Source organism: Mytilus trossulus, chromosome 14, assembly GCF_036588685.1.
Source record: "Mytilus trossulus isolate FHL-02 chromosome 14, PNRI_Mtr1.1.1.hap1, whole genome shotgun sequence".
Taxonomy (NCBI): Eukaryota; Metazoa; Mollusca; class Bivalvia; order Mytilida; family Mytilidae; genus Mytilus; species Mytilus trossulus.
The window spans coordinates 44,003,062-44,015,514 of record NC_086386.1 but is presented as its reverse complement, the minus strand read 5'-3'; the positions used below and the strand labels follow the sequence as shown (position 1 = coordinate 44,015,514).

Sequence of the window (12,453 nt, the reverse complement as noted above, 5' to 3'; positions counted from 1 at the left end):
ATACGAGTCTAAATTGAAAACTACGTTCAAACCTATGAATGCGTTGGATAAAAACCGCAATTTTTATACGTGTGCATGTCAAACAAATTTCGTTGTAGAAGGGTCTAAAACAGCACAAACAACATTTTCCTAAAGACCAAAAGAGTGAAAAAGTATATTTAAACAAAACGGATATTAATACTCCTTGTGATTGTATGAGCTAAATTTAATTTCCTTAAGATAGAACCAAAGTTCTTATATATCAAGTTAAACATAGGAAGAGCATATGTATTATTAAATTTTTGAAGTCACTAGATTGATATCTAATCATGACGGTATAAGAAAATATGTTGAAACTTGGATATTAAAATGTTAAAAGTTTCAATAAAACATGAAACATGAAAAAATAATAATCATTATGCTAACTTTTTTTTGCGATCACGGTTTAATATTTGCGGGGTTCGACTTTCTAAATCTATATATGTATAGTTTTGTGTAGAAGACGGTTGGTTGACTTTCCCGCCGTTTCCCATGATATTGTCAGTTTTTTTTCCATTTAAGAATTCAGAATATCTCTTTGTAAAGACTACTTTCAAATTGGTGCTTTTCCCGTACATATGCTTATCCTATTTAGTCATATTAGGAACCGATTTTTCATTGCCGTCAAATACGTCATATTTCTTTTTTTATCAAGGTGACATCTTGCAAATACTGATCAATATTTTACCTTACAAATCTCAACTATCTGTTCATGATTGTGGTACAATTTATTTGTCTACTAGCTCGAACTTCGCATTATCACCAGACCAAGTATAATATCCCCATGTGACTTTATTCGTGCTATTCAAGTACTGGTTGGTAGCTCGACTTATATGGTGCTTTGTAATTTTCCGCCACTTGCTTCCTAAATGTATATTTTAGATTCGCTTAAATTACAATTCGACTGTTATATTGTGATGAATCAATTTTTCTATGAAAAATGTTTGTTTTCAATATATGAGTTCCTTTACACTTAACGTATGGGTTCATATTTAATATATTTTTACCTTTCGAAATTTGAGTCCTTTATACACTGAAACTTCGTATTTATGTGACCTTTTTATTTTTGAGACTCATTGATGTATCTTTGTAGATGAAACCATTGACTGGCATTTACACTTTTAAGCTTGGTATCTATGTTGAGTTGTTTAACCATTACTCAAAAGTTTTCTTTTTGTTGTTGTTTTATATCTTCTTTTTATAACGAAACTTAGCCTCCTACAGCATTTTTGAAACAATGTTATCGTTATACCTACAATTTAAGACAACAGTACTTTAATATCATAACATTGATTAAGAACATATGAATGAAGGTAAAAAGAACACTGAGGGAATCGCATGAACTCCAAAGGGAGCAATACCTTTACTGGGAGCGCAGGGAGGATAAATATTATAATCGATAAACAGTTTATTTTCAACGTCAATTTATGTTATAGCATATACTTCGTTTAATTTGTGTTAACACCATTTTGTGAATAACGATATAAACTTGTTTGTAATAATTTGAACAAATGATAAAATACGAAGCCTTTATGTAAGCATCAATTGCAAAAGTGTGATAAATTTAATAATTGTCTCTTGTTTAACACTCTGGGGCAAATAATCATATATCATATCATAAGTAGATTCTGCACCTTGTGTCGATGAAAGACGGCGGGTATTTTAGAATGCCGTGTGGCAAAGGTTTCGTACATAAATAGTGACAATATTTTGAAAGCGGTGAATATAAGGTTCATAAATGAAGGTTGGAAGGTTTCCATAACATGTGATAAAATTATATCATGAAAACATTAAATCTCGGAGTTCCTAATGTTAAGAAAACGCTGACCATTATTAATTGGCAGGAAGATACAGCTTACAAATTATTGACAGTTTCCTCTTGAGTGTTATATATAGAAGAAAGTATTATATGTTTTATTATATTTAGACAATGTCATCTATTTTTGGTCTTTTTCTCTGTTCTTCTTATAATGTCAACCAAAATTTGATCTAATAACCTGCTGCCTTTATTTTTCTAAAGTATTTATATATCAGTAGAAATTATATTTTTAGAAGTGTGATAAACTGATTAATTTATATCAATAAGAATTGGATTCTCCACAGCACTTGTATTTGACAAAGGAGATTGATTGAACTGAGTTGTAGATATGACTCGTGTGCTTTGACTTCGATTACATTGTACTTTCGATTACATTGTACCTTCGATTACATTGTACTTTCGATTACATTGTACCTTCGATTACATTGTACTTTCGATTACATTGTACCTTCGATTACATTGTACCTTCGATTACATTGTACCTTCGATTACACTGTACCTTCGATTTAAAACTGGCATAATAAATTAAATGTTATCAACATGAGATTTAGGAAGTATATTAAAATGAAACATTTTCTTGTCATCCCTTTTACATGTAAAATGAGCTCTATTTGATACCTGGCACATTTGAAAGTTTACCATATGTTTATGAAAGCTTTAACATAACCTATATGAATACTTATGCAAGTAGAATAACATCTTTAAACTAATTAGAATGACCGTCATCATTTTAGTACTTTTAGTTAAAATTTGTAGCCTTACATTTTATAGTTGTTAAAATGAAAAGCGATATATGAACGTATATTGAATTAATTATCTAGGCAAAAAGAAGGAAATTAGATTTCGTCTCCACTGTTGGAGACTAATATCCATCTAGTCATTAAATTTAAAAATAGATTTTTTTTTCGGAAAAACAGACTGCATTAATAACAACAGAGAAAGGAAACTAAAAACAAAATAACTTCATAACACGAGAGGACACTAAATAAGTACTAACATATTTCTAGATTTTGACAAAAAGATCTTTAAAACTATTGTTGAAATCAATATTATTCAGTTATATGTATATAATTATATGTTTTAACTAAAAAAGAAAACTATATATAATGAGCCCGAATGAAGAAACAAAAAAAGTGTGGTACAACCAAACAGATTACTCAGAGAAGTAGCATACGTTCTTGCTATATAATATCTCCTCTATCTTCGCTGAGAAAAAAAGCTCATAAGTCGCAAGTTAATCTCAATTTTGACTCCTTGTACATGAAACTTATTACTAATTTATAACAGAAATAAAGATTTCTTTGCTGTAATTCGTGATTTGGACCTAATTATCTGACAAAGTATTTAAATATACATTAAGTAGTGGTAAAGTTGTTAAGTAGGTTAATTGAATTGTGAAAACCAATTGTAGGCAATCGTACAAGAGTGTAATGCTTATAAATTTTTCTCTTTAAATCTTAGAAACAAGGCTAATTTTCATTGGCATGCTACAATTAGTGTACTGAAAGTGTAGTATGACTGATCACGCTTAGTTTACTTTTTCTGTATCCTTTCATTGGAAGTTATTTCATCCTTTATTTGTTCAAAAGTTATATTACTGAAGTGAAGATTAATACAATACATTGAGGTAATAATATAGTTACTTTAATTCTGACATCCAGCTTAAAAGAGGGACGAAAGATACCAGAGAGACAGTTAGACTCATACATTGAAAATTAACTGACAACGCCATTGCTAAAAATGAAAAAAAAAATGACAAACAGACAAACAATAGTACACATGACACAATATTGAAAACTGAATAATAAGCTACATGATCCAAACGAATAACAAGGGGTGAACTCAGTCGCAAATTAAACGTTGAATTTCTATTTTGCGTGCAACATCTGGAACCATTTTCGTGTCTGATGGCAGTTGATAAAGATGGTCTGTATTTTCTATATTGCAATGTCATCTCCAAATGGTAAAGTTATTAAATATTCTAAATCTAAAATCAAAACCTTAAAAACTAGATGTTGCCTTAAATGCAAATTACATCTTAACCTATGTCATTTTTTTTATATTAGTGTATGAGTGTATTTCTGAATACGCGAAACTAAGGATTGTAAATATACAAACTTATTCCACGTTTCTCAACTTTGAACTTGTTTAGCTTCATCTTTATTGATCTGAGCGTCATTGATGAGTCTTGTGTAGACGAAACGCGCGTCTGGCGTATTAAATCATAAACCTGGTACCTTTAATAACTATTCGACAACATAATTTATTTCTGTATTTTCCCCTTTGTAATTTTCAACCCAAATCAGGCACCTCACCAACGACTCTGTCATTGCGTTTTCCCTTCAAAACAATAACAGTCAATAATTGTCTTTTAGCAATAATTATGAATGTTGTCAATGTTTAAATTGTTTGCAAGTGATATCATACATTTCATTAAGTAAATATGGACCATGCTACAATCCAATTAGATGCTGTTGAGTCTTATAGTGCTCCGTGTAAGGTGTTAACGTTGTAATTAGGTTTTATTCAATGAAACGGTAAAATATCATAACATTTTTCATAGTGTGTTTGATTAATTAAAAAGAACAATTATGCGTACGAATGATAGTTTCATTTAAATATTGTTATTAAATGTAAATAGTTAAATCTTTTTCAATTAAAACATAATCCAATATAATTATTCCTTAAGCATCTGACTTTCAACGAAAGTTACAGACAGATATGTCTATGTTTTAAGCATCAATAAAGATTTCTGTATTATTGTTCCCACTTGTTGACTTATTATTGATGTGAAAACATTAGATACTCTCTTGAGAATCGAATTAAAACGTATGAGTAGCAATATTGAATGTAGTATGATAGTTACATGGACTAATAATGTTCAACAGAGATATTAAAACATCTTTAGTAGCATCATGACCTTAAAGTAGACTTTCATCATGTATTAAATTCAGCTACAACGAAAGGGCATGTCTAATTTTCAAGCCAAATAAACAAAAATATACAGTGTCAATACTATATTATTGAACAGAGTGACTCTGGATATAAGTTTCAAATATGAACTCATTTTATTTATTTTGGCATCTGATATATCTAAGATGATATACAGTATAACTCATTATTGATATTATCTCAATAGATTGACGTATGTTTTCTTCACTTTGACATGTCAAACATTTTACTGGGTTTTTTTCTGTAGGTAAGATATATAATAATTTATTAACTTATTTAAGGAAATAACAATTTTAGGTTTTATCGAAATATGTTGTATATAAGAATCACATATTACGTATCTTTACATTTTTGAATCAAAATGCTGTACAAAACTGTTTCCTAATTTTTCACACCCAACATGTTTAAAGGAGTTTAGTCACCAACGGTTGCTCACATCTACGTGATGGTTGATAGTTGCCTCATTGACATTCATATCATATTTATTATTTTGACTTCATGTGGATTTTTCACAGAATAAAACAAGAATGTGTCCAAAGTACACGAATGCCCCACTCGCACTATCATTTTCCATGTTCAATGGACCATGAAATGGGATAAAAAATATAATTAGGCATTAAAATTAGAAAGATAATATCATAAGGAACATGGGTACTAAGTTTCAAGTTGATTGGACTTCAACTTCATCAAAAACTACCTTGACCAAAATATTTAACCTGAAACATGCACTTTCAATATCTATGTTCAGTGGACCGTGATATTGGGGTCAATTTGGTTTAAAAATTAGAAAGATCATATCATAAGGAACATGTGTACTAAGTTTCAAGTTGATTGGACTTCAACTTCATCAAAAACTACTTTGACCTGAAGCGGGACAGACGGACGAAAGGACGGACGAACGAACGGACAGACAAACAGACGGACGAACGGACGCACAGACCAGAAAACATAATGCCCCTCTACTATCGTAGGCGGGGCAAAAAAACATGTTGTGGTAGATAGTTGCCTCATTGGTATTATCATATTCCTAATTGTTTAGTATCATATCTTTATAGTGTCATGAACTTCTAAATGAGCAGTTCAAAATTAGTTTGTACAGACTTTTTATTTGGTACATTACGTGGTATTATATTTATAGAGAAATGATTGCTTGCAATCAAAATCATGAAACGCATAAAAGAAAGAGACATGCAATTTATGTGATTTTAAAGGCGATGCTAACTGTAGTTAAATACTCAAAGGAAAGTAATATGTTATAAACTTGTTTTTTAATAACCTGTTGAAAACTCCCAAAATGATCATACATCATACAAACCTCAAAACCTCCGACTTTCATTTTCTGAAATAGCATAGTTGATCGTTTGGATTAGTAAGTGATTATTTATATTACGTTCATACACATTATTTGCGCATTTATTAAGGTGAAATGACCACAATATGTTTTTAAAGTTTACTTTTCGGCTCCAAGCATCAAGTTTACTCTTATACAAAGACTTTGTAAAGAAGTACACCACAACGAGAAAGAGAAAATTAACTTATTAAAACATTTTTATTTTCAAATTATTATTTGTTAAAACCAAAAAAACGTCAGAGACTTTGTTTTCAATTGGACACATTTGTACATTTGACATTATCTATTTTCGTATTTGTATTATCGGATGGATCCTTGTTATGTAATTAAATCGGTTCTTTACTCTCTTGTATACAGTTTTGTTTGAAAAAAAATGAATTATTGTTATTTGAGTTGAAGCCAGACGTACGGTTTATCAATATATCAAAAATTATTCTTATAAGATAAAATCTAGCAAAATACGGCTTTTAGTCATTAGAAATAAACATATAATATTAGACATGGGGTATGAACAAATGAGAGACCAATTCGACAATATTGCAGACGTATCAAACAAAAATATTGAAAAATACAAGATGTCAATATATAGTATTTGTTTTAAGGCTTTGGATTATTTTGATATTCTTATAATGGTTTACTTTTTTGAATTGTTATTTGGATGGAGAGTTGTCTCATTGGCACTCACACCACATCTCATGTATCTATTATATCAAATATTCTCTTGGCTAATATGGCAGACTGTATTTTTACCTGTTGATTGATTTTGTTTTGCGTTGTTTCTTTCTTTTATGTGTATTTCCTATTTCCTCTCATCTATAAGGCAATCAAAATAAAACATTTGTGTTTCAGTATTAAAGATGTTCCTATAACTCTTTTAAAAACATATCACCCATCCTCTTAAAGTTATTGCGTTTGGAATCATTCACTATTATACAATTTATTTTGCTTTTAGATCTTCGGAAGATTATAAATTAGCCTTTGAAATGTTCCGAATAATCTATTTCTTTAATGGACCCGGATGCAAATATCTCATCGATGAATAAACAATGGCGATATAATTTGACAAAAAAATCTTTATCAATATGTGTATAATTAACGTCATGTTCAGAAATAGTTAATTATTCGAAACTAAAAGAAAATAATTAGGTTATAATTGTTGTTCCCAAACATTGTCATCTGTTGATTTTATTGTCACAGCTTTAAAATAACTTATTATTTCGCTCAGTTTCGTATCGGTTATTGTTTATGAAATGTAATTCGAGTAATTTTATAGCTATTATGTCTCATAAATAGACAATTTACATGGTTACATGATTTCATCTTTAGTATTACACCAGAACCTAGTATTTTATAAGTACATGCTTAAATGTTGTAAAAATATCAATCTTATTTGTGACAATTTTAATATTTCTTTCTATTCAATATTAAATGAATAAAATCACATTCGCCATTTGAAAACAAATGTTTTAGAATTGTTTTTAATTATTATTTTAGCAGTTGACATTTTCACATTTCAATGATTACATGAAGTCAAATTGTGCAAATTAAATTAATTCAACAATTATTGCCTAAAAACTACATAAAAACCAATTGAATTAAATTCTCTATGCTTTTTACGAAAGATAATAAACACAACACTATATTTCTTTCCAGTCAATTATCCAAAGGAAGTTACACGTACAAGGTTGCTCATTAAAACATATTACGGTATAGGATAATAAGAGAACGATAAAAAAAATTCTAAACTGTTCATTGTAGTTACTAAGAATATACACGAGTTTATGTTTCAAATTGGTATTTTTTTCTCTTTAATTAATTGTTATTTTAAGAAAAATGTAAATGACCAGTTTAATTAGTGTTCTTAACCAGAATAAAATGACACAAAAGAAATCACAATGTAATTGCTAAAAGAGGGACGAAAGATACCAGAGGGAAAGTCAAGATCACCGAAAGATAAGGAAAAAAGTATGATATATGATTACCTACCATTCAACAACTAGAATATGACAGAACTCTCTAGAGATCATCTCCAAATACAGATTTATTGATGGAGCAGATGTATTATTGCTTCAGCAAATATTCTTAAAGAAATATAAATGGATGCGAATTTCTTCTTAGACGTTACCGTTCAACACGTGTCAATTATCTCTAAACAAAAAGATGTATGATACTCTAAAGACAAATAAAACATTTAATATATGACGTTTATTGTATTTTCTGTATTTTTATAGGAGCTTGGAGAAGCACCAATGCACCAGATTTATGTGAGAATATGTATGTTGATGATTGGCCGTGGATTGGTAGGTGCAGCATTATTTAAGAATTAAAAAGTAGCATCTCTTGCATTTTTTCAATTGAACTATTACATATTCAATGATTTTTAAGCAGTAATTGATGTGTTCCTTACGTCGTAACTACAATTTCCTTCCCTTTCATGAATGTGACCAACCGAATTAGACTATTTCCCGGATTTTTTTTATCACATAAGCAAAACGACTGGTGCCACATGTGGAGCAGGATCTGTTAACCCTTCCGGGAGCATCTGAGATCACCTCAGATTTTAGTGGGGTTCGTGTTGTTTATTCTCTAGTTTTCTATGTGTCATGCGAACTTTTTTTTGTCTGTTAGTCTTTTTCATTTTTAGCCATGGCGTTGTCAGTTTGTTTTAGATATACGAGTTTGACTGTCCCTTTAGTAACTTTCGTCCCTCTTTTTCTATTTAATTGATGAAATAGTTATTTGAATAATACTTGATCCAATCTGGAACATAGTCTAAGACTACAATGGGGAAGGATTTTTTTTTAGAATGGCCTGATTAATTACTAATATACCCATGAATTGATTTAGGGAAAGAACAATACTTTTTTTCTTTTTTTGAAATTATCGGATTTTAAAATAAATTCGCCAAAATGAACATTGCTAGTTATTTCCAACACCTATCGACCGTCCTCTATCGTCCGGTTACTTTTACAAAACAACCAGGCCAATTGCAACCTCGATTCCTCTACATGCATCTCAGATTATCTTTTAACTAGGCTAAAACAGCCGCAACTTTGATGCGCACCATTTATCGCATACCTTTTATCACACCCTACTTTACATAGTCAGTTTTGTTTGATGTTGTTTGCTTAAGATAATTTTTCCTCAAAATAGGTCAATTTTTTTAATGACGTCATTGTTTGGTATGTGACGTCACGAACGTCAAGTTTTCATATTTTTTGCACACTAATTGTAACTATAAAAAATACAAAACACACAAATAAATACAATAATAAACAAAATATTTTTTCAAAACAACAGCTCGCAAATTGTAAGGTAACCCAGGTGCTTCGGATGAGTAATTGAGCAGTTCTTTTAAGGCCTTTGAAACAAAACAAAAATAGATATGAAGGTAACCCAGTGCTATGGATCAGAAAACAGTTCATATAATATAATACTCTTCTGTTGAAATATATGATAAAACGTATAATACATGGCAAAATCCGTAACACATGCCGTATCACCCTCGGCCAATATCATCCCTCGGGCATAAAGGCCCTTGGGCTGATTTTGATGTCTCGGGATGAAACGACATATGATACGGATTTTTGCCATGTTTTATTCTCTATATAATAGATAGAGATAAACTGTAAATAACACAAAGACTTGAAAGCTAATGTTAACAAATCAATAAATATGACAAAACAATTGTTATTTGACACCTTTAAGAAACAACTATCATTAAATGATGGTGTTTTAACAAAAGTCAATTGTTTCGAAACAAAAAAAACATAGTATGGTATAAATATCATAAAAAAGGAGCAGCAGTCCAAATTGTGTTATAATCTTGAAATCTTTTTGTTTTCAAATGATTGAAAGCGTCAGTTGATTCAACCATGAATTGTTTACCCTTTATACATTCCAATAGTCCCAAAGATATACATTTATAGTTAACAGTTTCATTGATTTATATCCACAGATGCAAGTTTATGTCATGTAAATATGTTTTGTTGTTTTGGAGACAAACAAATTTCGCCTAGCTACTTCGATACATTACAATCACTGTCTTTTGGATAGGAAAGCTATGCTGGTTTTTTTTACTTTTGAAAAAGAAAGACTGATAATCACTTATGCTGTAGCGAGTATTCAAATTTTGTCCAAGTTGTAATCATATTTTTTTGAAAAAAAGACAGTTATTATCTAATTCTATGTTATGAGGGCGAACAAGCTTAATAACAACTATTCACCGAACTAATTGTATATCACACATTTTCAATAACTGTTCAATTAAAAATATAAGATGTTTAGATCAGTGAATACCCATTGTATCACTTTAGTAAGTTCCAAGTGTCGTATTGCGAGGCGAATATCATTTTACAGCATGTTTTCAGGCGTATACACTATTTAATACAAAATCTAAACGCTATGGCCGATAGGTTAAACTGGTCAATTATAATCTTTATAAACTAGGATTGTTAGTTTATCCATAGACGGTCGACGTTTTTATCTGAGCTGTCTGAATTACTCCATCAACAAAAACTGACCGCCAAGATATATCACAATAGCTCTGCTGAATTACTCCAACAATAAAAACTGACCGCCAAGATATAGCACAATAGCTCTGCTGAATTACTCCAACAACAAAAACTGACCGCCAAGATATATCACAATAGCTCTGCTGAATTACTCCAACAATAAAAACTGACCGCCAAGATATATCACAATAGCTCTGCTGAATTACTCCAACAACAAAAACTGACCGCCAAGATATAGCACAATAGCTCTGCTGAATTACTCCAACAACAAAAACTGACCGCCAAGATATAGCACAATAGCTCTGCTGAATTACTCCAACAATAAAAACTGACCTCCAAGATATAGCACAATAGCTCTACTGAATTACTCCAACAATAAAAACTGACCGCCAAGATATAGCACAATAGTTCTGCTGATAGTAGAGCTATACACCTATCAATCAATAAAAAAATCCAAATTTCAATCATATCGAAAACACAACTAAAATAATACTATATGCAACAATGTGTTTTGGTGAAGTCAATAAGTGGTTTAATTGAACATGTTGACTATCATTTTTCAGCTTTTCCCCCCTGATAAACACGCTATTTTTTGCAACATCCAATTCATAATGAAACCTACACAAACTTTACTAAAATTTAAAAAGAAATGTTCAATCTTAAATGTATTTCCATTTTACACTTTATTTAAAATATCGTCAACTTATTTTAGCTAGTTGGAATCCGGAGCCAACCGTTTGTCCTGTAGCTGGTGGCTTTACATTTCGGACCAAAAGTAGACTGACTAATCAGGTAGCCATTTATTTAGTTTCTAATTTGTTTTGTGGAAAACATGAACATGTCTAGAAATAAGACATCAGTTATTTAGGCAGGATAAATATTTACTACATATTTGGGCAGTAATGCTTGAAAACAAATTAAACTTCCCCCATTCCTTTCTTTATTCTTTTTTTTCATGATCAGAATTTTCATTTCTACACTTTAATGTATACGAACCTCTTACATGTTACCCTTTTACCAAAAAATCAACGCGTTGGAAACCTGTTTGCCGCATGGACATTAAAGTCTAATAAACGTTTTCTTATATCAACGCCTAAGTCTGTCATACATTAAATTAACAAAATTAAATAAGCAAGTAATTATAATTGTCGATATAGTGAAAGATATTTGTTGATATTGGCCTCTCTTTACAGGATGTTTGTAAAGATGATTGGCGAAGATCAAAATTAGAAATTGAATGTCTAAAAGGTGATGGCATGGATTTCTTTGCACCTAAGGGAAGTAACTGCAATCCGTTTTTATCCCAGGGAGAATGTAAGTTTTTCTTATTTGTTTTGATTTGAATCAAGATTGGGCAATGCTTGTAGATGCATTTTTTTTAAATTTTGACATCTATATTAATTATTTAGATTAAATAACGAATTGTATCTACAACCAAGACATTTCTTGGGTAGCCTAAAATGATTTCTTGAAATATTGAGAAGGCAGGGTAAAATACCTAAATCAAACAAAATAACAATGGTTTTCCAAATAACAGTAGTATTCCGGTGATGCAAAGTCATAAATCAATTGATAAAAAACAAATCTTGAATACAAACCAAAAACAGAGGGAAGCACATCAATATAAGAGGAAAACAAAGGAATAACAGGAACCGCAGGAACACCGAAGTGAAACAAAAAAAAACACTAACACACATGGAATAGAACCATTTGATATTATGAATTATTTAATTCAAAAGAGAAAGCAGTTCCTACTTTCATACACAAACCGTAAACAAAAGTATATATTAAAGTTCATT

At 30.4% G+C, this 12,453-nt stretch overlaps 1 protein-coding gene across 1 annotated transcript in view; it reads left to right on the top strand.

Moving 5' to 3' along the window:
- The window catches only part of LOC134697795 (uncharacterized), a 70,714-nt gene that overhangs the window by 13,620 nt on the left and 44,641 nt on the right, over positions 1 to 12,453 (top strand). Inside the window, exons 4-6 of the mRNA XM_063560079.1 lie at positions 8,372 to 8,440; positions 11,367 to 11,446; positions 11,848 to 11,968. Of these exons, the coding sequence (XP_063416149.1) occupies positions 8,372 to 8,440; positions 11,367 to 11,446; positions 11,848 to 11,968 (270 nt within the window). The remainder of the gene's footprint in view (positions 1 to 8,371; positions 8,441 to 11,366; positions 11,447 to 11,847; positions 11,969 to 12,453) is intronic.